The following is a 27,685-nucleotide window of genomic DNA, read 5'->3' as shown; positions in this document are numbered from 1 at the left end:
TTACAGACCACCGCCATATAGCTGAGTGCGGCGTAAAACTAAACTCACTCACTCAAAACGGCATCAGTTGTTTTACCGAAGATAAAAATAAGAAACATACTTTCTGAAGATTAATTTGAAGTTTCATTTTTTATGAATATTGCTTAGTCTCAAACAATAATCAGTGACGCGAGTAAGATCGAAAGAATGACAGATTATTCGACCTATCGATCCAGCACTAATGTTTAAAAGTAGCTAGTCTATCTCAGTCCCTGCACCACATTATTTTCCCATCCACCAAGCCTATTTTGCAATGCTAAAGCCCTAAACGAAGCTAGTTTAAAATTATATATTTCTATCAAACTTATATATATTCAGAAACTAAGCATTAGTCCAAAACGTAGTATGCACACTGATTATTCGGCACCCATTCTGCAACAAATGTTACTAACATTTACCAAAACTGGAGTCAAACATTTCCCAGCTCTTACTATCAGTTAGAACTAATGTTACTGTGTATTTAGCAGAGGCCCAGATAAGCTGCGTATCCGGGTAAAATACTCATAGAATGACACATTGAAAAATAATTGTTGCGTACCAATTACGCATTTAAAATGTTAGATACGCAAAAAGTTTAAAACAAATGCGTACGGAAAATATATTTATAAAAATCGCTTGCGTAATGAAAAAGACATCGCTTGCTATCCAGTTGTACTGTAAGTATATGACAAGTGTTGTAATGTCAGTATAGGATGAGTGATTTTTTATGAAATAATCTCCATTATATTTAAGTTGGTTTTGATTAGGTATGACATAGGGCAGAACATACCTGCTTAGTAAACTTACTCAATGACGTAATACTTAGGTGAGTAAGGCCAAAAAAAACAAGAAGACAAAGTCATCGATATCCCCCGCAATGGCAAAATACTCTTCATGATTATGTCTACGAGTTATGATTATGTCAAATATTTAGGTGTGTATATAGAAAAGTGGAAGGAGAGTATTGAAAGGTTTTTAAAGTTCTGCTCCAGAAAGGAGCACTATCACAATTTCAGGCTAAGTCAAACTTGTTGCTATGGAAACGCCAAAAATATTTTATTCAGAATTCCAAAACTACCAAAAGGCACCAGTACACCACCAGATCTATCTATGTGCCAAGTTTGGTGAAGAAATAGTGAATGGTTTTAGAGTTCAGCTCCGGAAAAGAGCACTACCACAATTTCAGGCTAAGTCAAACTTGTTGCCATGGAAACGCCAAAAATATTTTATTCAGAATTCCAAAACTACCAAAAGGCACCAGTACACCACCAGATCTATCTATGTGCCAAGTTTGGTGAAGAAATATTGAACGGTTTTAGAGTTCTGCTCCGGAAAAGAGCACTACCACCAATTTCAGTCTAAGTCAAACTTGTTGCCATGGAAACGCCAAAATATTTTATTCAGAATTCCAAAACTACCAAAGGCACCAGTACACCACCAGATCTATCTATGTGCCAACTTTGGTGGAGAAATATTGAACGGTTTTAGAGTTCTGCTCCGGAAAAGAGCACTACCACCAATTTCAGTCAAAGTCAAACTTGTTGCCATGGAAACGCCAAAAATATTTTATTCAGAATTCCAAAACTACCAAAAGGCACCAGTACACCACCAGATCCATGTATGTGCCAAGTTTGGTGAAGAAATATTGAACGGTTTTAGAGTTCTGCTCCGGAAAAGACAAATGTGCAACGGACGGACGGACGGATAGACGAATGTTTTAATACCCCCAGCAAAACGCGTTGCGGGGGATAATAAATGTTATGGTTCCGATTTCCTACATTTCAGAACTAGGGTAGGTAGGTAGGGTTTGGTTTTTTTTGGCAAAATATTTTTACATTACTCATGTGTCAGAAAATGAATTTAATTTATTATGTGGTGAGTAAAATTGTTAGGCTCGGCGGGAATATTTAGGGTCGGTCGGGAAATCGGAACCACAAGTTTTTTTTTAGGCCTAAAGTGACTGAAATACGCACATATTTGAAAGCAGTGGGTAACGGAAAATGAAATACCCACTCAACATTCATAATACCCACTCCCAAAAAATACAGTGGGTAGGAAACCCACATGAGCTAAATCTTATCTGGAGCTCTGTATTCAGTGTGACATGCACTTCACTTTAACAGTACCAACAGCACCAGAGACTTTAATGCTTAGTTTCAAATTATTGCATAGAATATGCTGAATGTAGATACCAATCCCTGTATCATATCTGTGATTTTTCAATTGGGATGAAGTAGAACAAGTGTTTGCCACTGATATGGCAATGTCCCCCCGCCGCTAAAGGAAGGAATATCTATAACATAGTTACTACTTTTTATTTTTTGGTCACATACAAGATGCCTGAAATGACTGCTGTCTGCATAATCACCCAATGTAGGCTGTCGACATAAATGAAAACATTGGGATGTTTTATGAGATATCATGTTTAAATAAGTTTGAAAGGTGGTCAAAGTGTTGTGGTGACCTTGAAGATAAGGTCAAGGTCACCCAAATTGAGTGGTGGCTGGACCCGTAATCCCCCAATGTAGGTTGTCACCAAATGTGAAGACACTGGGTACAACAGTTCATGAGATATCACGATAACAAGAATTTGAAAAGTGGTCAAAGTGTCGTGATGGCCTTGAAGATAAGGTCAAGCTCACCCAAATCGACTGGTGGCGGGGTAATCCCCCAATGTAGGCTGTCGCCACATTTGAAGACATTGGGTACCACAGTTTATGAGATATCACATTAACAAGAGTTTGAAAAGTGGTCAAAGTGTTGTGTTGACCTTGAAGATAAAGTCAAGGTCACTCAAATCGACTGGTGTCTGGATAATCCCCCAAAGAAGGCTGTCACCAAATGTGAAGACATTGGGTACAACTGTTCATGAGATATCACGTTAACAAGAGTTTGAAAAGTGGTCAAAGTGTTGTGGTCACCTTGATCTGTGTGTCAGCTTCTTCATGACTGCACGGTGCCACCCAGCCTCTTTCACAATGATTAAGATTCAGTATATAATAAGGCTGTAACGATTCACTCGCATATTCGAGAATCGAACCGTAGCCCTTCATGAATTCAATTCGTTATTCGTGGTCACCAGAACCGAATATTAACGAATATTTTCGATTTTTTTAAGGGAGCATGTTTTACTTGAACCCTTTTGTCCTTTCCAAAGTGAGATATGCAAGAATGGAACATGTACTAGCATTGCAGTAGTGCAAGTCATTTTAGTTAGCCAAGACTGCACATGGTACTGTCGATTATAACTATTACATACCAAATTTGAGTGTCATCAGATCACTGGTTATTGCTGTGACAAATTAACACTGTCAACATGTCCGTTCCATACTGTACATCAATCACTTAACTACAATATTGTATTCGTGAATAATTATTCGTATTCGTTATCCAATATTCATGATACGCATCATATTCGCCACATAGTGTATTCATTGCAGCCCTAGTATATAACAAGTTATTCTGATGTAAAAACATCCAAAACTGTTCAGGAACCACTTTACCCCGATTCTCTAGTATTTCCTGATTGGCTGTATATAGCAGAACCTGCAAAGTGTCTCCACGTTTCATGTTTCTCCTCTACAACATCCTATCTATTATCATGATTATATCTGGAAACAAATGATTTGGCACTGTGAATGCAAAATGGCAGAAAATATGGACTTATGAAATAAAAGTACTGTATCGGGATATAAATCATATTGCACCTGTATTATCACAATATGTATCATATAGCAGCCTCTACTGAGGACTAGTGAAACAAAGTTCAAACCTTAGAGTGAGTGAGTTCAGCTTTATGCCACACTCAGCAATATTCCAGCTATATGGCGCTGATCTGTAAATAATCAGGTCTGGACCAGACAATCCAGTGATCAACATCATGAGCATCAATCTATGCATTTGGGATACGATGACAAGTGTCAACCAAGTCAGCGAGCCTCTCCACCCGAATTCCGTTAGTCAACTCCTACAACAAGCATGGGTTACTGAAGACCAACTCTAGCCCTGATCTTCACAGTTCTCAAACTTTGGAATAAAACAGATTCTTAGATTTATGGTATCATTGTCATGATAATCTGAACGATATGATCAAATGGATCAATGTGAACTGGCAAGTTCTGATTATGGTAAATGAGAGAGTTTAGTTTTACGCCGCTTTTAGCAATAATCCAACAATATCATTTCGAGGGACACCAGAAATGGGCTTAAGACATTGTACCCATGTGGGGAATAGAAGTCAGGTCTTAGGTGTGACTAGCAAACACTTTCCCCACTAGGATACCCCACCATTCAGTTCTGATTGTAAGTTCGTTATAAAAATGAAACAGGATGCAGAGCTGGAGCTGAAGATCAGTATAATTCCAACTCGGAAGTACTCATCATGCACAAGAACTTAAATTATAAAATGAAATATTTAATATACAAACTTCAATGTTAGTGTAATCTTAAAGATGTAACAACATTTGTAACAAAGTTCAGTGAAAATAGAATGTTTACTAATGCATTAAGGATTTGAAGCTACCCCTTTTTCTTCCTTCATTATGTGGTACATCATATCTATTTATAGCAGTTATAGTGGCGATTGGTTCATGTGGACTGTCTCCCAGAAGCTAGAATAAATATATATATTAAAAAACAGTATCCAACTCTACAATTTCACTGGCAATTTATAAGTTGGTGAGTAAATGGGAAAACATACAACTTCATGGATAACAATATCTGGTTATACCATTTAGCTATGTTTCAGCGTAGCTAACATTATTATAAAGCAGGAGTTACTGTAAAAATCTACATCGAAATGACTTTCAAATGCAGTATTCAAGAGGCTGCTATCTGTATGTAAGCTTTACTGCAATAAATCCTCTCTGAATCGAAAATGGTACATATCGCGAATATAGAGTATAAATTCAGTAAAATAATAACCAAATATCTATGTGACATCTTTTGACCACGTTGACTGTTAATTTATCACGACAATGACCATATTACTATCAAATTGAATATATAAGAGCGCTGGCTATTGTCCTTGGATACATTTCATTTTGCATACCTTTCTCGTTTTTGATAAATTACACCAAACTGAAAAAACCCACTCCTTTCAAAACAATCATGAATATTGGATTTTAGTGATCACGAATAACAAACTGAATTCATGAAGGGATAATGTTCATTTTACCGGATACGCGAGTGAACCACACCTGCCCTATTTCTTATCCAATCCACCTCGAGTCTTGAATGATTCTTTAGCAAGTTGAGTGAATGAGTATAGTTTCACACTGTTTTTTTCAATGATCCAGCCATCATGGGCTTCAGACATTGCATAAATGTGGGAATCGAACCAGGGTCTTCAGCATGACAAACACTTCAACCACTGGGATACCCCACCAACCTGCCTCTCTCTCTCTATGGGCTCCATCATGATATTATTCTTTATATTGTGGATATATAGCTTTGATTCAGATAACTCTATTTCTGAGAAAGAATGTTAGTCTAACTCTAAGGCCCAGAGTAAATAACAGACTGTATCTATATGGTATACAGGTTCAATTAAATTAACAGATAATAGTTATCATGGATAATGCACTTGCCTGTGCCAAAACCTCTACTAACACACGCTTGACTCTGGCATAATAATTCTACAGACTTTTAATTAAGTTGCAATCAGCATTTTGCTTTTTAGTCATTTTACTGCAGAGATCTATCAAGTCCTCTCTCAACTTCCCTGTACATCGAGCAAGGAATCACTTATGCTTTTATTTCCCACTGCAATATTAAAAGCATCAAATACGACAACTATCTGGTAAGCTGTCACATGGTTGTGTGTAGTTAAATATAATGTAATACGTGCTGTATCGCTTTCATCACTGAGAAATGTTGATTTATTGATAGCGATGTAGACAGCAGACGACATAATCTGACCTCAAAATCTTATCTTTAGTCATTCAAGTGATGCACATGGATCAGAGTCTGTGTCAGTTTAAAGCAAAGTCAGTGATGATTATATGCGCTTGTTCGATTATGCCTGTGATTCCACCCGTTTGGCGTTGTGTATATGTGCATAATCAAGGTGGCGGCCATTTTGGAAGCGATTAAACCAAACATGCTACGAATGCGAGGGAAAAATAACGACTTTGTATAAAACAACAGCTTGGGGTACGGGGACAGTCACCTACCTGTAGTTAATGGAAGAAAAGACAAAAGTAGGATTCCAAATAAATTCATGATTCTCGCGTATGATTCTGGTTGTCACATTTGTACGTATCCACCGGCCTTTATCTCACAACAGTACAATAACAACCGCTTCGCAGTGACCTATATTTATACCGTTGCAGACACAAATAGTTCGGCGAAGAAATAGTACTTTATTGAGTTATTTATCACAAACAGATATCAAATATATTATTCGTTATGAACAGTTCGCTATGCAATATATTGACACCCCTGTTTTGTGCAAATATGATGGTTTTGGAATTAGCTGACAAACCATTCCTGCTCTCGTGCGAGAGCGTAGGAATACATTTACCGACAACAACAGGGTCAAACGAAAGAAAGACACATCGGGTTAATTGTTTTTATTATGCTGCAAGAGAAAGCAACAAATATGTTTGTTTTATCCGAGCAACGCATTTTTCTTTGTCCGTTGCTTTTAATAAAACATTGTTGGTCATCTTGTTCACACATCGCCATTTTTCACACGTTAGACCTCGTTGGGTTTGTTTTTATTTTTCTGGAACCGCAAACATAAATTGTTTATAATATAGAATATGTTTTGTAGTTTAGGTTTTCATTAACTTTCGATTCTTTAAATACATGTAAAGTTTCATTTATTTTAATCACATGTACCTATTATTAACAAAATTGTTTTTTTCATATCAGGTTTGAACATAAAATCAACTGAACTGAATTCACGTTTGAACTCATTTATTCGATATGAAATTTACCCCTGAAAATGGTTACACAGATAAGTGTTTTCTTGTTGTTTGTTTTTTATTGTATGTTCTCTCGATCGGTACAGTTCTGATGAACTGCAGACCGACACGAGATCCAGCTGCATTTTATCATTTACATACATAAAAGGAATGAATCGACATATTGATCAAAGCTGTGGAAATCAGTGGTTGATTTGTGTGTCCTTTCTATGATAGTTCAGTACAATAAAGGCAAGATATCTTTTGCATGACAATTTCTTTATTCGAAATCGATGCTGGGTTTCGGCATAGACCCTAGTCTGTCTCACAGTCAATGAACCACATTAATTATTTCCCATACTGCCTAGTCCTCCTAGACTAATGCTTAGTCTCTGAATATATATAATGTTGATAGTAACAAACAAGCCCATTTAAATTGAAAAGGAGCCCCAGGGAGACCAGAGATTCCTGAATCCTGAGGAAATCTAGACTTTAGGGCTTTACCACTGCAGATAGGGTTTGGCAGTACGGAAAATAATGTGGTTCAGGGACTATAGTCCTCCCTGCAATGCTAAAGGCCTAAATGAAGCAAGTCTAGATTTCCTCATGTTCAGGATCTCCTAGACTAACAGTAACAACTAAAGTCTCTGAAATGAACATATTTTACAGAAAGCAAAGTTCATAGTAAAAATATATATATATATATAATGAAATGGAGCCCTGAGACTTTCTTCATTATCAGAAGCTGTGGAAATCTAGACTTGCCAAATTTTCTAGACTTGCTTTGGCTTTCTTGGATACATTTGCTTCAGGGACTCCTTTTCAATTTAATTGGGCTTATTTGTTACTGTACTAAACATTAGTCAGACCCTTGTACCGCTGTCTGTTGATTTAGGACATGTGTCGGCGGAAAGAACGTCCCTGTTTTATTGTTACTCATCGTCGTATAAAACGGAACAGATCATAGTTCAATAAACTTTGAGGCAATACCCGGACTGTCCGCAATACACACAAGGAATTGCAGTGTTAATCACCTTACCACCAATTAGCTTCCTTACGTGAGGTGGTGAGGTGAAATTGGGTTTATCGTCGTGCTTGAGAATATTTCGCTCATATGACGACGTGCATGCGTGTGTATGTGTATGTGCGGCTGCTTGTACTAGCCCAGACTGAAGCTGGTTTTATAGTGCTAGCCCACTGAGATACCATGCCGCAGTGAAGCATGAATACCCCACTCAGACACATTGTACTGACTCCGACCCGACCAGTCCTTGTTGTACCCATTAATACCGAGCGCCAGGCAGGGACCAACAAGTACCATATTTTAACGTCTTTTGGTATGACGCAGTCGGGGGTCGAACCCGCGGCCTTCCGCTCTCCGGGCGGACGCTCTAACCACTACACCACGGAGGCGGTAGCTTCCTTACGTATTGTATTGGAGTGGCTCTGTGTTAGACTTGCACAAGTCGCTAAGGTAATAATTAATAGCTTAAATGATAATATCTAAAATATACAACATCATCTATCAGACTTGCGCCCTTGTACTGTCCCCTTATCTAGACTTGCCTCTTTAAAGGTTACTGTGCATACACGGGCTTACCTTCAGTACAGCCTTGGAGCAAGGCTAGGCCTGTGTGTAGGGAACCATTGGGAGCATTTGTATGTGAGGGGGGTAATAAAGCATGGGTAGTTATACGTTGTCTGGTGAGGGTGGGGAGTGTGGGTATAGATCAAGTGTTAATGCACCATGATTTTATGTGATTTTATGTGACTATTGATGTAAACTACGTTTGCCTTTGTGTATTTTGTCATTTATGTAATATATATATATTGTATTGTATTTTATTGTATTTTATGGTGTCATAGGCCACTCTGTGACATTAATTTAGCACAGTGTACCTGTTATATGACCTGAATACTCGCATTCCGAATGTGTGACACATTAACAAAATATTTTCTGTCTTCTGTGTTAACGTGCGTGCGTGCGTGCGTGCGTGTGTGTGTGAAGAGGAAGGGAAAATATATAGCGGGGTAAGGAATTTTGGTAAAGGGGTGGAGAGAGTGCAATGTATTCCCATGTTTTGAAATTCTGAATGTAATTTGTGAGTAGTCGTTGTGGTCGCCACTGGACACGTGCCCACTGTATTAACATGGAATTCGTTTGATGGATAACCACGACACAGAATAATGTCCAACCAGGTCAACTGCTTCTGGTGGAGAGTAGGACACAAATAAAACCCTCGCTAGACTGCCTTTCTATCGTGTAAATTAAATGTGCTGCTATGAATATATACTACCCACATAAAGAAACTGTGCACACAGAAATTCCTTCAGAATTGGAATACAACACAGAAAAGACCACATGATGTAGACACTTTATAAGCTGAAGTATCGGGCCTCAACAACATTTCAAAAGAACATGAACAATATCCGTAACGATGACGTCAGAAGTTCAAAATTGAGTTGGGGGTCATACGTAGAAGTCACGAAGTCAATAACGGGTATGACCATCATGCACGTGAAGCACAGCAGTGCTTCGACGACGCATAGAGGCTACCAAATTTTCCAAATGAAGGCCTGGGGAATGGTTTGGGACGTGGTCACTGTCGTCTGGAACCTGTGTGTGGTATGAGTCACCCGAATCCATCTGTCCTGTCTTGGCGTCGTTACTCGGGGACGCCCAGAACGTGGGTGGTCAGCGACGTCATTACTGTTTCCCTAACGCCTGACCAATGCAGATTGGACATGTGCTGCCACCTGTTGTTGGCTCATGCCTGCTCGAACCATTCCAGTGGCTTCATGGCGTTGAGCACATGTTAATCTTGGCATGATGTGCATGTGACTTTTCATGTGAATTTGTGAACGTTTGAATGACCAAAGATCAAGCTTTCGACAGTGACATCAATTTCTGAGTTTCACATGTTGTGTGCAGCTGCACAGGATGCACGTGCAGTAACACATTGCAAGTCCATAGGCCACCATCAATGACGTCACGTCGCCTGGCACCTGCATGAGCGTTTGATTGTCTCCAATACTTGCTATGTTTACACCTTTATTTATGCATAAAGACGCTGTCTGCCTATCTTTATATTTTCTGTGTGCACAGTTTCTTTATGTGACAAGTATACTTGTACATCTTCCCTTTATGTTTCGTGTCAAGTTGGGGGTGGCGGGGTAGCCTAGTGGTTAAAGCGTTTGCTATTCACTCCGAAGACCAGGGTTCCATTCCCCACGTGAATACAATGTATGAAGTCCATTTCTGGTGTCCCGCCGTGATATTGCTGGGAAAGAGCCTAATTTATCTCTGGGTAAGGACGTGTTTCATTAGGGTTTCACCTTTCAAGCCATTGATAAACATTCAAAAGATTTTAAGGTTGACATGAGGAGGACACTTCCAAATTAGCCGCAGAAGTGATGATGCCCGATGTCATATCTCATCTTTACTTATATCATTTGCAGTATATTTTCCCCGAGTACTAATTAATTGACGTGTCTTTGCATGTGTTTGTGAAGAGTTTCCTGATGGGGTTGGAGACGCGAACCAGGTATCGTTACTATATGATTGTACAAGTGCTCCATATATATACAAATGTACTACCCATCAAAAGTTTGGACTCACTAGTGTAAATATAGCCACTTACTTCAGGCAACTGTTCTAAGCTAAATTTTGCAAAATATTCCATACTGTTTATAGGTACTGTTTACACATGAACTGATGTATTGTAAAACAAATTCTTAACGTTGAAAAGATTATTGTCATGAGTTCAATAAATGATAAAAATCAGTGAAAATTGGCGAATACATAACAAAACTTTACATCAAAACGCAGCTGTTCACATGCATGATATTTTCACATGCTTTTCAGCAATTTGATGCATGATCCTCGTGCAATTCATCTGCATAAAGTTTGCGGTTGGTTCCCTAAAGTTAGTGGAGAAACCAATCTTCGATGTAACCATATATATATACATAACATATAGTGAGTGTTTTAGTGAGTCTAAACTCTTGCGGACATTAAACAAACAATGTCAATTACACTGTGCGTGTCTATTTTCAACACTAAAATGTATATATTTGTGTATTTGTATGTCGTTGACCACCGTATTTAGAACCGAGTCCGATAAACATGTGGTGTTTGTGAAATACATAAATATGTATATAAGATCCCCGACACTATTTTCTAAATTGAGTTATACTTTACGCCACTTTTAACTGAATTGCAAAAGAGAAGACACCCACAAGCGCCAGTTTCCCATGACACTTCGCTTCCTCTTATGACTGACACCAGGACGCCAATTAGATGTGTTCTGTTCCAATTAGCGGCCTCATCAAGGATGACAACACACATCCCTACATCACCCATAAGCTGTAGTTTCCAATTAAGTTTATTCCAATACAACGTAACACTAAAACTGATTACAGCTTATAATATGCGTATGAGATAATATACAGATTAAACATGGAGTACAGACAAGAGGTGATTTGTAATGGAGTTTAACGTCGTACTTGAGAAAATTTCGCTCATATGACGACGTGCATGCGTGTGTTTGTGTGGCTGCTTGTACTGGCCAAGACTTCAGCTGGTTTATAGTGCTAGCTCATTGAGATACCATGCCGCAGTTAAGCATGAATACCCCACTCAGACACATTATACTTACGCCGAGCCGACCAGTCCTTGTTTTACCCATAATGCCGAGCACCAGGCAGTGAACAACAAGTACCATTTGTCGTCTTTTGGTATGACGCGGTCTGGGATCGAGCCCGCGACCTTCTGCTCTCCGGGCGGATGCTCTAACCCAGTATACGCAAAATGTATTTTTAGAAAGTGTGATAGTTTGTCTATGGCCGGTAGTGGCAGACGCGAATATAGCATCATACTGGACATTTGCATACAGAAGGGGGTCGTTGTAGTATTAAGAGCCGGTCGGGATGGGCATTTCATCACCAGCATGTGGTATCATTTCACAGTAAGCGAGTCACTCTCAGAAAGGAGGTGCTTCTTTAACTATGTGTCTTAAACATACAATACACATTATACAATATACCAGAACAATAACACAACATTACTCGTTAATATGGGATGTCATGTATTACGTATACGCTCTTCAAAAAAAGAAAAAAAAGAAACGCACAGGCGTTTTCAGGAGTTCATTTCGATACACCCGTGAAGGTCCGGGTTAGCATATTGATCTTCATCCTCGATAATCTCCGTTACGATCACTCTCCACTATACCCTGGATGCATCCACGGCTTGGTCCGATAATTTTATTACCTCCCTTTGCTGGCTTTTTATCCAATCAGGTGTTTACGCTGGGAAGTTGAGCGAACCAATCACAACTCAGTTTCGCTTCTTAAATTATCTAACCGCTTAAACTTGGCAACACAAGTAATGCACGGGTACTCTGAATGAGGTAGAAGGAGTTCTTTCATATATTTTTTTAAAGTTTCAGATCTGTCAATTTGTCTGTATTATTTCCCCCAAAATCTGAGTGGCCCTGCGAACAAACCTTCGCGACTGCGACCGTTATCTCTGTTGACACTGGCAAGCTCGGATGTAAGGGCGGCTTCGCTGATTGGCTACAGTGAGAATGCGGAGCAAAGTTATCGGGCCAAGCCGTGGATGCATCCAGGGTATAGTGGAGAGTCATCGTAAGGTATACCCTGGACATTATCGAGGATGATTGATCTTCAGTAACCCAAGCTTATTGTAAGTGGCAACTAACGGGATCGGCTGGTCAGGCTCGCTGACTTGGTTGACACATGTCATCGGTTCCCAATTGCGCAGATCGATGCTCATGGTGTTGATCACTGGATTGTCTGGTCCAGACTCGATTACTTATAGACCGCCGCCATTAGTAATAAGTGAGTAAGTAAGTGCCTCTGCTGTATGCCATAGAGTGACATCTGATAGTGTTCCAATATTGATTGAGTAGAGTTCTAACAGTAAACAAACATCGGATAACCAGTTCTCGTATGCTTCGTTTTAGCCACTGTCAAACGCAGGTGTATAATTTCTGTAATAGGGCAGTTCAGTGTCGCCATTGGAACTAGATTTGTGGATAAAACAACTAGTCTGTCACGAATGTTACTTGTCTGGGACTAATAGATTAGTGGCCATGTCTGTCCAGGTTTACTATGTCCATAGATGGATGGTTGCCAAAGAAATCAGAAATGCTCGCGCTCATTACATCAATGAGGAAATTTCTAGGATTGCAGACAATCCAAAACGCTTACACAGCTCTCTCCACAAGATCCTTGGAAAATCTAAGGAAATCTTACTTCCTCATGGCGAGGAAAAGACATTGGCAGAGGATTTCAACACCTTCTTCAATGAGAAGATCACGAAACTACGAGTTGATATTGATTCTTCCTCTGACGTTGTATTCTGGGAGCCCATTGGTACCCAGCTCAGTTCATTCCATCCAGTAACCGAATCTGAGGTCAAGAAAATAATTCTTTCGTCAAAACCAACTTCATGTGACCTTGATCCTATCCCGACAAAATTCCTTTTGAAAATACTGGATATAATTCTGCAAATCATTACCAAGATCATCAACCTAAGTTTATCATCAGGTTGTGTACCATCATGCTTTAAGCGAGCTGTAGTCAAACCTCTCATCAAGAAAACCATGCTTGACTCTCAGTGCCTAAAAAACTATCGTACTGTCTCAAATTTGATGTTCATGTCTGAAGTTCTGGAAAAAGTAGTCAAACAACAACTCTCGGATCATCTTTCTCAGCATAACTTGACTGATTGTTACCAATCTGCCTACAGGCAGGCTCACAGCACAGAAACTGCTCTAAATTATGTCTTGAACTCTGTCAGATCTGCAGTCGGCCATGGTGAATCTGCTTTGCTTGTCCTCCTGGATTTATCTGAGGCTTTCGACACAATTAACCATGAACTTCTTCTTGAGCGTTTGCTGAAAGAATTTGGTTTAACTAATACAGTTCTTGACTACCTAGATCCTACCTTTCAGACAGACCCAAGTCCATTCACATCGGCGGGGCGGTGGGGTAGTCTAGTGGTTAAAGCGTTGGCTCGTCACGCCGAAGACCAGGGTTCGAATCCCCTCATGGGTACAATGAGTGAAGCCCATTTCTGGTGTCCCCCGCCGTGATATTGCTGGAATATTGCTAAAAGCGGCGTAAAACCAACCTCAGGCAGGCCATTCACATCGGAACATCTTCATCATCCAGTCACACCCTAACCTGTAGAGTTCCCCAGGGATCAGTTCTTGGACCAATTTTTTCTCCCTGTATACTCAACCGCTCGGAAAACTTATGTCTGCTTATCATGTGCCTCAGCATTTCTATGCGGACGACAGCCAATTGTTTGACAGTTTTAAGTCCTCAGATCAAAGTCAGCTAGAGTGCAAGACCAACCTTGAAGCATGCCTCTCCAGCACAAGATCCTGGATGTCTGCTAACAAGCTGAAACGTAACGACTATAAAACAGAAACAATGGTCATCTCCACAATCATGACAGAAAAAAACGAAACCTTACCATCAAAGATATTTTCATTGGGCAATCTTAGATTCCCTTTTCTCCTCTTGTGAAAAAGCTTGGCGTTCTTTGGGACTCAAACCTCAGCATGGACAAGAAAATAAATCATCTAGTAAAGGCCTGCCACTACCATCTGAAGAACATCGGCAGCATCCGCAAAGTCCTAATAAAAGAAGCCACTGCCACCCTTGTGCGGACACTGATTTTATCCCGCATGGATTACTGCAATAGTTTACTGTTTGGCATCTCTTCGTCTCAACTCAATCGTCTTCAGAAAATCCAGAACAAAACTGCACGCATCATCACTCTCACCAGTCCTCGCTGTCACATCTCTCCCATTCTAAACTCTCTACACTGGCTCCGCATTCGTGAAAGGATTGATTTCAAGATTCTCTGCCTCACCTATCAGTCTTTCTACAACTCAGGACCTTCCTACCTTCAAGACCTTCTGACACATTTCTCTCCAGAAAGAACTCTGCGCTCATCACAACAACTGTTACTTGCTGTCCCGAGCTACAATCTAAAATCATTTGGCTCAAGAACCTTTTCATATGCAGCAGCTTCTCAGTGGAACTCTCTCCCTATCATCTCCTTCCCTAAGTACATTCAAAACACGACTAAAGACTCTTCTACTTCTCCGCTACAAGTGAGACTTCCAATCATCCGTACCTGCCAGCTGTATATAGTTTTAACTTGAGCTCAGGAAGCGCTTTGAGCATATCCCCGCGACGTGGAAAGGCGCTATATAAATGGCCTATTATTATTATTATTATTATTATTATTATTCTGTATTCACGATGTATATACACATGTATTGTAGCCAGTGTGTTGGGGAAAGCATTGTTAAGTTGGACTTATCTCATTCAGTTCGATGTCATTTTGAACAATCGAAATTAAGATTACTGCAGAAGGGAAATAATAGTGTATGGAATTTTCCTGAATACTTTCCATTATCAAATCAACAAGAATCCTCTTCTGTGACGCATTTTGAGCTGAAGATGTGGACTATTCACTTTTGGCTGGGCATTATCACAGATTTTACAGCAGCTTCATATAGTTCGACGACGATTCCTCAAAACGAAATGCCTGTTTTCAGAAGATGCGGTAAGAGTTGATTACATTTTAAGGTCGTATCCGAAATCCAACTTTGAAATGAAATCGCATCTCTAAATTTCTTCACATTTCTTCACATCATCACCATCATCATCATCATCGTCGTCGTCGTCATCATGTCTAGTTAACGATGGTATTCTACACATTCTATTTGTATCGTTGTCGTAGGTAAGTCTGATTCTCGTTGCTGGACAATAAATCTACAGAAACAGTTTAGAATACATTATGTCGTGTCTGGTGTCCCCCGTGATATATCGCTAAAAGTGGCGTAAAAGTAAACTCAGTCATAGCAAGAGATTTCAGAGAAGCGTCCTGTCAATATTCCGATAACGGTAGAGACCGCAGCACTAACACTCCACTGTCGACTGAACACCTGGTGTCAGGCAATGGTTAAAGTGAGTGAGTTGGGTTTTACGCCATTTTTGGCTATATTCCAGCGATATCACGCATTGTACCTATATGGGGAATCGAACCCGTGTCTTCGGGGTGACGAGCGAACACTTTAGCCACTAGACTACCCCACCGCCCCGGCATTGTTAAAGAAGAGACCCGTGTGTAACCTGATTGTCCGCTTTAGAAAAATACCTGATATAACCTCAACAACTGTTATATTTGAAACCCTTATGAAGTTTAGATAAGACGAATATATGGATGGCAACTTCTTCTTTATTGTATAACATAACGTTTCTGGGCTGCTTCTTGCCCCTTCTTCAGGTGATTCAATCACCTGGGCAAGAAGTAGCCCAGAAACGTTGAATCACCCGAAGAAGGGGCAAGAAGTGGTCCAGAAACGTTGTGTTATACAATAAAGCAGAAGTTGCTATCCATATACTCTTCTTATATGTTCACCAACTTCTTAATGCCTCTCATGAACGTCCTTATGAAGTATATTTTATGGATTAGTAGCAAGAAAGGTTTTACGTTCTCCGGACAGGAATCATCTAAATCACTGCCAATATCGAGAGAGAGAGAGCGTTTTCATGTGCACACCCCACCCCACCCCCACCCCCACCCAAAAAAAAAAAAAATAAAGGAGACAGAACCATCACTAGTTTGTAAACATGAAGGTAGGTTTAAACGATTTCAGCTAGTTTCGCCAGCTTCTTCTAGTTGTGACTATAAATCTAAGGGTCTAAGGGCATAGTTCGATGTAAAAGTCATCACTGAAGTCGTGACGATATATTTATGATGAACGTGCAGTTGCTTCGTTCCGCGTATAGTCCCACGTTTACACAAAGGCAAGAGTCATAGCATGTTATAACATCCTTGTATTGACAAATTACTGTCCATTATTTTTAATGTTCATTAGATGATAAAGAAATGTCGGATTTTAATCAGCTTGTAATTATTCCACAACCACTTGAGGTGAAAAAGCAAGCCTTTGGTAACGTATCTGTACACTTCTAGACATTATTTGCCCCCAAATTATCATCGCCAAAAACGTTGTAGTGAATGAGTGAGTATGGTTTTACGCCGTTTCTATATATCCCAACAACAACATCCTTGTGTGAACACCAGAAATGGACTTAACACATTGTACCCATGTAGAAAATCGAACCCGGGTTGTCGACGTGACGAGCGAACGCCTTAACCAGTAGGCTACCCTACCACCCCTAAAAAGCCCTATAGCCTATGGGGATAGCTGTTGAGTATCACGTATAGGATCTCGTTTATACTCATGAGTGAACCGTGGAAAGCAATTGAGTCTTATAGAACACACGTGAAGGTGGTCTGTCGGAAACAAGGACTGGATATCATGGACACTGTAAGAAAATACAACTCAGAATGAATTCATTGTTTTCAATGAAAAACTTAAATTGTGACAGCGGAAATGCATCAAGGAATCGATGTGAGTGTTTACTGTGTCAGCATCATGGAAATTACAGGCAGATTAGCGAAGTCTAAATGCAGTATAAGAATCTGAATAGGTCATGTCAATGATAAACATTGTTAGAACTTTCCCAAAGAGAAAATGCTTCAAAACACATCTAGGTTTTAAACTGCCTGCACATATTAAGTGTGGCATATCGATCTACGCTGTATGAAGTATTATTCCCACATGAATTATCAGAATGGAAGACGTTCCACGATGGGTTGGCTGGGCATCGCACCGTATCACTGAAGTGTTGTGTTTGTTCAAACTAAAAGTAACATGGTATTTCAAAAGCATTACTGTCAATGAGGAAAATCAAAGTACCAGAAAACTTAGTTGAGATGGGGCTTTCACGCGGTAAAACTCATGAATTCTTACAGAAGAGCTTGAAATGTATCATGATTATATATGGGACCGTTTTGAACAGCTACTCGATTCACTAGGACGCTTAAGAGAGGCTAGACTGAAGCTGCATTATTGATGTCAACGGAAGGACGAAACACTACCATTGTGTAACACATTGTCCAAGACAAGCACAGATTTAATGCTACAGAACTCAACGAACGCATTATGGAACAAACCATTACAAGGGCCAGGAGTGATTACCAGAAACCATAGGAGGGAAAGACGCCCTTATGGAACATTTATACTATGCAGTGATTGAGTGAACTGAAAAGTCTCGCTGACCTGAGACAAAGGATGAGCTCTCAGTCGAAGATGGCTGAAAAAATGCCCCTGCCAAAAGCTATGGAATAAGAGATTCTTATCAAAGGGTCACCTCAGCATTGAGAACAATCATCTGAAGTCATTGAAACTGACACAAAGGCCAAAGATGAATGAATGTTCATTGAAAGAATGTGTGTAACCTGTTCTATTGGCAAGAGCAGTCACGAGGAAAGGTGAAGAAGGTGTGAAACATGTCTTACTTACCTTTGATCAATCCCAGTTCACCCGAAGCTCCCAAGCCTGATGGAAATTCTGTTTCTAAGAAAGGTATGGACTCCCCTACTGATGTCAACACGAAATTATAGCAAGAATCAAAGACACGATAAGAGAACTTGCAAGAAAGAAGGGAAAGCCAGAAATCAATGACTGAACTGCAAAAGACTCGCCCCCCACCAAACCCTGGACAATCACAGTTCTGGATTCATCAACAGATAATTGGAGTCCCTCAATGCTCACAGAATACTAAACCAAGATCCTGTACATGTGTTCTTCACACAGAGGCATACTGAGGAGAAACAGACACCGCCTGAGACAATCTAGGAATAAAGAACAGACATCTAGCAACGGAATCAGCCAACAACAAGCTCCCCTAATACACACACAAACATGACGGACAGTCAGATACACAAAGTGAAGTGGAGACGTGAGAGCAAAACGTCCCCCCCCCCTCTCTCTCTCTCTCTCTCTCTCTCTCTCTCTCTCTCTCTCTCTGCAGAGAATATTGATTTATCACACAACTATGTGACGTTATGACGTGTTTATTAGTTGACAAAGCTTCACATGTAGTATGTCAATTGAACAGATGCAACAACACGCTGATAAGAACTAGGGATTAATAAGGTGAACACGCTGATTGGAAATACGGATTAAAAGGTTGAACACGCTTATTTGAAATACTTATTAAAAAGATGAACGCGCTGATTGGAAATACTCAATAACAAGGTGAACAATCTGATTGGAAATACTTATTAATGTAGGTGAACAAGCTGATGGGAAATACTTATTAAAATAGGTGAACAAGCTGATTGGAAATACCTACTAAAATAGGCGAACACGCTGATTTGAAATACTTATTGAAAAGGTGAACACGTTAATTGGAAATGCCTATTTGATTAGGTGAACAAGCTGATTGGAAATACTTATGAAAATAGGTGAACACGCAGATTGGAAATACGTATAAAAATAGGTGAACAAGCTGATTGGAATTACTTACTAAAAAGGTGAACGCGCTGACTGGAAATACTTATTAAAAAGGTAAACATGTTAATTGGAAATACCTATTTAATTAGGTAAACAAGCTGATTGAACATGCTTATTAAGATCGGTGAACGCACTGATTGGAAATACTTATTATAATAGGTGAACACGCTGATTGGAAATACTTATTAAGATCCGTGAACGCACTGATTGGAAATACTTATTATAATAGGTGAACACGCTGATTGGAAATACTTATTAAGATCGGTGAACGCACTGATTGGAAATACTTATAATAGGTGAACACGCTGATTGGAAATACTTATTAAGATCGGTGAACGCACTGATTGGAAATACTTATTATAATAGGTGAACACGCTGATTGAAAATACTTATTAAGATCCGTGAACGCACTGATTGGAAATACCTATTATAATAGGTGAACACGCTGATTGGAAATACTTATCATAATAGGTGAACACGCTGATTGGAAATACTTATTAAGATCGGTGAACGCACTGATTGGAAATACTTATTAAAAAGGTGAACACGCTGATTGGGAATGCTTATTATAATAGGTGAACACGCTGATTGGAAAAACGTATTAAAAGTTGAACACGGTGATTATATTGGACAACGAAAAACATTTCACAGTCTATGTATCAGGCGAGTGTTTAATGTATGTACATAACTTGACATGCACACAAATCATTAGCGAATCAACGGAGAGTGGCATCAAAACATGGTTCGCAAGACCTGTCAATCACGGTAAGAGGCGGGAGTTTTAACGGTCAGACTGTCAGCAAACGAGCCTGAAGGCCTTGCAGGTATCTTGTTTCATTCCTTTCCGTGGTTTGAACGATCCGACAATCCATAGTGGTGAAAGAGGTCCGCTTTGATGGGCGTGGCTTAATTTTTTACATTCATTGGGAAATGAATTTAATAACACGTGACCAGATCAGCCAATCGAAATGCAGGAACACAACGAAAAATCGATTATTTATGATAGAAAATATCCACTGCTGTGACACCTTTTTATTCTATATCCCCTAGTTTATAGTATTTCACTCCTTCTTTGCAATTACTATTGCAATTTAATCAAAAAAGGTATTCGTGATTTTGGTCTTCCGCATACATTTGTTTCAACCATTTGATGCAAAGATATCAACAATGATACCTTGGTACGTAGCAAAACACTTGAGATAGAGAGATACCAAATCATTAGAAAATGGGTACCCGGTGAAATAAGTCATGAGACTATTAGCCTTCTAGCGCCTCACAGGCAGCTTGTGTTATCCGGGGTAATAATAAGTCCATTTGTATAGCGCCCTATATCCAATCACCAAGTGGTTGCTCATGGCGCTAACTATATACATATTTGCAACATGAGTTCATTTAGATGTCATAGTGCTTCTTGAACAGGAAAGTTTTCAAGTTAGACTGGAAGCTGGCTATTGAGGGGGATTCTTTGAGAGACACGTGCAGATTGTTCCAGAGGATAGGTGACAAGTAGGAAAAACGTCGGTGTCCATATGTCTTCAGACGTGCATTTGGGATGATGTGCAGCGACTGATTGGCTGATCTGAGTCCTGGTTGGAACATACTCCCTTACAAGACTAGAGAGATAGGATGGAGCTGCGTTGTTAAGACATCTGTAAGTCATGCTAAGTATTTTGTATTCTATCCTAGCTGGGAGTGGTAACCAGTGCAGACTAATGAGGATTGGGGAGATGTGGCTGTGCTTGGTGGTTCTTCAGATCAATCTGGCAGCTGCATTTTGGACTTTTTGCAAACTGGAGAGCAGGTCTTTGTTCATGTTCCCAAGCAGACTATTACAGTAGTAAGCGGGACAACACCATAGATCTTACAAGATGGTGTGTTGCGTCAGTTGTTAATAGGTGGCGTATGCTGGAGATATTCCTTAAGTGATAACAGATTTTACATAAGTTGCTGACGTGTGGCTCCATAGAAAGTGTAGAATCTATCATGACACCCAGGTTTTTTACTGTAGGGCTCACGGAGATCTGAGATTCACCTATCTTAAGTGAATTCACGCTCAGTTTAGCTCTGTTGGCTGGTGAACAAACTATGAGAATGTCTGTTTTGTTATCGTTTAGTTTGAGTTTACTTGCGGTCATCCATGTCTTCACATTGCCTACACACACTTCAACTTCTGCAACTTGTGATTTTGCATAATTAACATTGAGTTAATAATAGCACTTTCAGCAAGATATTCATCCTGGAATGGTGCTAATAAAGTGGACTATTATTATTATTATTATTATCATCATTATATTAGAAAGCGTTTTTCATTCACTCTTCAGATTTATGGAATGTTAATTCATTTAAGACTTAACTCCATAAGTGTAGGGGTCCAATTGCCTGGGACGGGAACAGACATGTAGATCGGATCTGAGTCCTGGTAAATATCAGACCTGTTCTGTAGTTTCCCTGTCGGGTTACAACCGCCGCATTCGTTGTACCACCATCCAGACAGACGTATTTGCGCGCAGTTCTCGCCATTTTTGAGGTCGTTGTCGCGGTCGATAGAGGTGAATAGCATCTCATTCTGATCTTTCATGCAGTTGTCGAGATAATGGGTGAAATTGTGTTTGCTATTACCGAAATGGTGAATGTACGACGCCTTATAACCGCTTGACTCATTTAGCACCTGAAACAAAGTAACAGTTTAGGAATATTCTCATAAACATTATGTCATCAAAGATCATCCAGCTTCGTAACACCTGGACCAATGACCTTTCAAACAATCTGCTTTAGAATACCCTAGAGTATTGCTTGTCATTCACATTGTACACTATCGGGCACTTCAAAAATGGATTTTTCTAAATATATTGACCGCCCCAAAGGCTCAATGCCGCCATCAGGCAAGAATGTATATTTTCTTTTGTCCGTAAATCGAGACCGGTACTAATTTTGAATAACTTTAAATAAGAGCGCGAGAGTACGCTACCCGTTTACGTGTTTATAGTACGTAAGCTATTCCTGCAATTCCACTCCTGAATAACCCCTAATAGAATACGTCCCCAGTAAAACTCAAGGGCCAACTAATGAGGATGAGACGTTTCCAGTGTACGATCTTGTGGAAACATAGGGCAACGGCAGTACATCGATGGTACTCCAGGACACTTGACTCTTATTTACTTGGCCGAAGCATATTACAGGACGCCGTTTGCATGGCTTAAATATCATCTTCGGCGCAAAAAACAAAACAGTTTCATTCATCAATCCACCCAGACATACACAGATACCTTAAATTGTTTATAAAAGTGTTGATAGAAGTCACTGTTATGGTACATCTGGATGTTCAGCTTCATGTCCCGGTAGGTCGAGATGAGGAAGATCTTCTCGTTCCCCAGCCAAAAGTTCCCATCTAGTGTAAGATCTCCGAATCCGTCTCTGTATTCCTCCCAAGTCCGGTTGAAATCCACATAAGGGTACGTTGCGTCTTTCCTCATCAGGTACACCTTACCGCCATATTTCATGTTACACATGACCTTGAATGGCGAGGAGGCGGTTGGGGGAAGGATGTAGAAAAGGCCTTTCTGGTCAGTGTAATGAGGAGATTGAGAGCCCTCTGTACAGTCTGAAACACCAATGTGTATAAAGTGGTGTTTGTCAAATCCGGGCTCTGTGTGATCCGGTTTTCTCCATAACCCGGACTACTCTCTGATTCCCGGCAAAATTGTTCTTAATTTATCATTAAAGCTTGCTTTATAATCCGGACTCTCTCAATTACGGATTACGGACTAAGATAACAGTCCCAACAATCAACTTGCTATGAGGACAATGCCCTGTAATCCGGACTTAGCTGACTAAAATAACAGTCCGTTGAATAAACAGCTCCGTTATATGGAAGTAAGCGTTCTGTGCATAACCTGCAATATGTATTAGAGAAACCACTCCTAATCGGGTTTACTAGAGATTGTGAATCTAGTAAATCTCTAGTAAACCCGAGTAGGAGTGCTTTCTCCGACTTATCAACCGTTTTTGCGTAAAATATATTTTAAAATAATATATACGATCGACATCAATACGCCCCGAGCAGAACAACATTGATGGGACAGCCCGCAAATGATGGAACAGCCAGTGTCAACTGGGATGCGACTGGCCGCCAACACCTTGCCTTGCACGCGTTATGCACGTGCTACCCGTGTCCTGCACGTGCGCTGCCCGTAGTACCCGTCTTGTGAGGAATACACGTTTCATACTGACAAACAATCTCTTTTTATTACAGCCATCCTTCATAGCCTAGTGGATAAAACCGCCAAGTTAGAGAGAGAAGGGTTGCAGATTCGAAACCAGTTATCGCCACTATATATTGGAAGTTTTCAATAATGTGATATTTTACGATCAGTGACAAAGTTGTATCAATCATGAATAATATCCTAGGTTTAGAAATCATCGGTGCAGAGGTCTGGGAACTTACTTTACAATTCACATCCCGGGGATTTACAATACACATATCTGATTATATAGTCTACAAAACAACCATATGATTCGATTTCAAAAAGACTGTCTGAGATGACCCGTTTTACGTGAGGTAGGTTGATAAAGCGTTTTATTTTGGTCGCGGTACAAGGAACAGACCAGTTGATACCCTTTCAGGTCACCGGAGACATTATCGTAAATATCAAATTATGCTTCTAATGGTAGGTCTATTGTCCATACAAGATAACATGATGTCCATACATGGTTAAGAACCAATGATAGTACCAGCAAACTACAAGCCGGTGCAAAAAGTATTCGGACACATGACGCAGATCTAATTTCCATAGACTTACATGTTGCTAGTATTTCAGTGTAGGATAAATAATTTTCATGAAGTGAGTTTAAGATAGATCTTTGTAAAGTTTGACAGGCAAATTTGAAATCATCTCTGCTCTGCGCACATAATTTCAGTTCGATTTTCCGCCCATTATATTTAACTAATGACATCACATTTCTCAAGTTACGTATGGTTCCACAATGCACAACCCCGTAGGCCGCCATGTTGAAGGCGTTCACGGCACTGTACACATGTTGATTAAATTGTTGCCATTCGATAAATAAGCAACGGAACATTAAACAGAAATTATGCAATTGTAGGTAAGATGATTCCTCACAAATGTGCAAAATTTGACTTAGATCTTACGAAAATTAAATTCATGAAAAGTATTTATGCTACACTAAATTAACATGTAAGTCTATGGAATGAATACGTGACGTCAAGTGTTCGAATACTTTTTGCAATACTCTGTATCTTTTTCAGATCGGAACAAAAGTTCTGTATGTGAAACGTCCTATTTGAAACTTTGTTTACGTTTTTTCAAAATACAAATTCTTTGAACGTTAGATCCTGATATGTTTTGCCTGAGTTCGGAATACAATCTGGTGGAAAGAAAGCATACTTACACTTACAAATACTGTATATGCAAGACCCCATCAAGGATATAAACACTGTATTGCCTTAGTCAGTATACGTTTTATATCATACCTTTATCTGAGCCAAAGACTAGACAAATTAAACATCATACCATACATGAGTCTTTCACAATAATGTCCAATAAAGCCATGGTAGCAGCGACATGTCGAAGTGGTGGAGTTGTAGGTGCCGCCGTTTAGGCATGGTGAATCCTCGAAAGAAAACGATTTTAGAAAATGACAAAAAAATAATAATACAAATGCAAGGAAAACATAATTTAATGTTGAAACCTCTTGTATACTTTTTGCATATTGCATATAACTTAAGGGCGGAGGGGTAGCCTAGATGTTAAAGCGTTCGCTCGTCACGCTGAAGACCCTAGTCCGATTCTCCACATAGGTGCATAGGTGCCCATTTCTATTGCTCGAGTATTGTTAAAAGAGGCGTAAAATCCAACTCACTCACTGCATATAACTTAAAGTTCTTTTACCTAAAACAGTTTGGGAGTTGGGTTTAACGCCGCTTTGAAGAGTATTCTATATAGCACTATAGCACTGTCTGTCTTCTTAATGTGGGAGTAAATCCCGAAGTGAAGCAGTTCGAAGACGTTTATGGCCACAAAATAGGTTCCTGGCGTCCCTAAGGGACAGCGACCTGCGAGTAGGACGCCTGTCCCATCTAAAGCTTTTGGTGTGTCGTTTAACGCCGCACTTAGCAATATTCCAGCTATATGGCGGCGGTCTGTAAATAATCGAGTCTAGACCAGAGAATCCAGTGATCAACATCATGAGCATCGTTCTACGCAGTTGGGATAAGATGACATGTCAACCAAGTCAGCGAACCTGACCCCCCGACCCCGTTAGTCGCCTAACAAGAATGGGTTGCTGAAGGCCAATTCTTTCTAAAGAAGTTGGAATATAAAACGTAAATGCAAGAGAATAACCAGTCTTCATTAACCACAGAAACAGATTCTATTTGGCATAATGGGAAAAACAGCCGTGAAAATTGTATGATTGGACCACTGGAAATCAGTGAGGACACCAGGTGTTCGCGAAAACGGTACGCCCTGGTCTACCAGTACCCTCCACCATGCACATAATGCGCATAAGAAGTAAGCATTTACTGCCATACGCCACACATCAGTACTCCTGAGTAGCGTCGTCCCGGAAACAAACCAGACAATCAAGTGATAGATGAGCCAAAAGTTATTCAACTAGTACCTTCCGGAGTTACAAAATTACAACATAGTCTTCAGTAGCCAACCAAATTTGTTCATGAAGCTTTTACAATTCTGAAAATCGAATGAATGATTGAATGTATATTACCTCAATTTAGATGTTTTGACTTCATTATGATGGCCTCCATCAGTGTATGAAATAAGCCCAAAATCCAGCCTGACATCAGGGCTGGTAACTTCAAAATATTACCAGCCCAAAATGGATTTAGACAAACCAAATATGGTGGATTTACTCAGATGTATGGAACATCTAAACATTTTACCAGACCATCGGGCTCGCTAGCTGTAAATTTAGACCGTCCGTCAGAGATCTAGACCGTCTCGGGCGGTCGGACGGGCCTTATTTCATACTCTGCCTCCATTACTGGGCGACACGTCATATATTTACCATAGATAACTCGAACCCGGGTCTTCGATGTAACGAGCAAACGCTTTAACTACTAGGCTATCCCACCGCCCAGTGTGATCATGACAACGACGACAACGATGATGACGATCATCATCATAATCATGATCATGACCGTGATGTAAGGTGAGGTGAGGTGAGGTGAGGTGAAATTGGGTTTAACGTCGTGCTTGAGAATATTTCGCTCATATGACGACGTGCATGCGTGTGTATGTGTATGTGCGGCTGCTTGTACTAGCCCAGACATAAGCTGGTTTTATAGTGCTAGCCCACTGAGATACCATGCCGCAGTGAAGCATGAATATCCCACTCAGACACATTATACTGACTCCGAGTCGACCAGTCCTTGTTGTACCCATTAATGCCGAGCGCCAGGTAGGGACCAACAAGTACCATATTTTTAACGTCTTTTGGTATGACGCGGTCTGGGATCGAACCCGCGACCTTCCGCTCTCCGGGCGGACGCTCTAACCACTACACCACGGAGGCGGTCTGACCATGATGTGGATTGTGATAGGACACGATGACATTATTTACCGTTTTCACATTGTAGTGGTTCCTTTGCACATCAACACAGCCAGCATTGTCCAGCAGGTATGTGTTCAGATAGCAAGCGCTGGGCAAGTCTTTGCTTACGCTGAAGGATTGGCACTGGTCGCTTTCCAAGCACAGAAGAGCACAGGCAGGAACCGAATCAGCCATTGTTGCTTGAACCATTTCTGGGGGGAACGGTTGTGTTGAAACACGGGTCAACTGCATTGTAGTACTCAGAATTGAAACTTCCTTCAACTTCCACAAACATGAACAGGACAAACCCCAGCATCTCGACATGAAAGTTGCTGCTATACACAGGCTCTCTTCCACCAGCCCGTTTACTCTGACCTTTGACTGAATCAGTTCCGCTAGGTGTATTTGTTGGATGACAAAAACCTCAAACTTCCGTTTACTAAGATCGATTCTCACAGAAAACAATGCTCGATGGAGTTGTAGCGATGTCTTTATGAGAAAAAGAAAGTGATGTATTTACCTAGAGCGTCAATCGACTTTTGTTCGATCTGGTTGTTATTCTCTAACACGTTCTTGGTTGATCCTCTTTAGTCGTGTTTGCCAGCAACCTTCTGATGATGATTCTAGCATGATTATATCTTGCACTTAACAAACGAACAGTGAATGAGATGAGATGGTAATGGGAAGTTTGATGTATTGATTCTACAAATGCATGTGAAATGGAAAAAGACTTGAGACTTGGAGCTGTTCGAAATATAAACATCACTGAAT

General features: G+C 40.1%; 2 protein-coding genes across 2 annotated transcripts in view; both read right to left on the bottom strand.

Annotated features, from left to right (window-relative positions):
• Positions 1–6,316, bottom strand: part of LOC124256316 (TGF-beta receptor type-1-like) — a 43,903-nt gene extending 37,587 nt beyond the window's left edge. The window contains exon 1 of the mRNA XM_046690293.1: positions 6,192–6,316. Coding sequence (XP_046546249.1) covers positions 6,192–6,240 — 49 coding nt within the window. The 5' untranslated portion in view covers positions 6,241–6,316. The remainder of the gene's footprint in view (positions 1–6,191) is intronic.
• A 15,278-nt stretch (positions 6,317–21,594) lies between these two features.
• On the bottom strand, positions 21,595–27,115 carry LOC124256333 (fibrinogen-like protein 1). The gene is made up of 4 exons (XM_046690317.1): positions 26,945–27,115; positions 24,877–24,976; positions 22,612–22,946; positions 21,595–22,013 (listed from the first exon to the last, which is right to left on the bottom strand). The coding sequence occupies exons 1-4, from the start codon at positions 27,107–27,109 to the stop codon at positions 21,684–21,686; spliced, it is 930 nt and encodes a 309-aa protein (XP_046546273.1). The 5' UTR covers positions 27,110–27,115; the 3' UTR covers positions 21,595–21,683.
• Between the last annotated feature and the right edge of the window lie 570 nt (positions 27,116–27,685).

Source organism: Haliotis rubra, unplaced genomic scaffold (assembly GCF_003918875.1).
Source record: "Haliotis rubra isolate DU_JTF1 unplaced genomic scaffold, ASM391887v1 Scf624, whole genome shotgun sequence".
NCBI lineage: Eukaryota > Metazoa > Mollusca > Gastropoda > Lepetellida > Haliotidae > Haliotis > Haliotis rubra.
This window is presented reverse-complemented; position numbering and strand designations above follow the sequence as displayed.

What these genes read in the sequence shown, in the direction of transcription:
- LOC124256333 (XM_046690317.1), bottom strand. Translation starts at nt 27,109, where the DNA reads ATGGCTGATTCGGTTCCTGCCTGTGCTCTTCTGTGCTTGGAAAGCGAC. An exon ending in ACCACTACAATGTGAAAACG is followed by an intron (nt 24,977 to 26,944) that starts GTAAATAATGTC and finishes TTTTCTTTCGAG; the next exon opens with GATTCACCATGCCTAAACGG. An exon ending in ACTTTTATAAACAATTTAAG is followed by an intron (nt 22,014 to 22,611) that starts GTATCTGTGTAT and finishes ACTTTGTTTCAG; the next exon opens with GTGCTAAATGAGTCAAGCGG.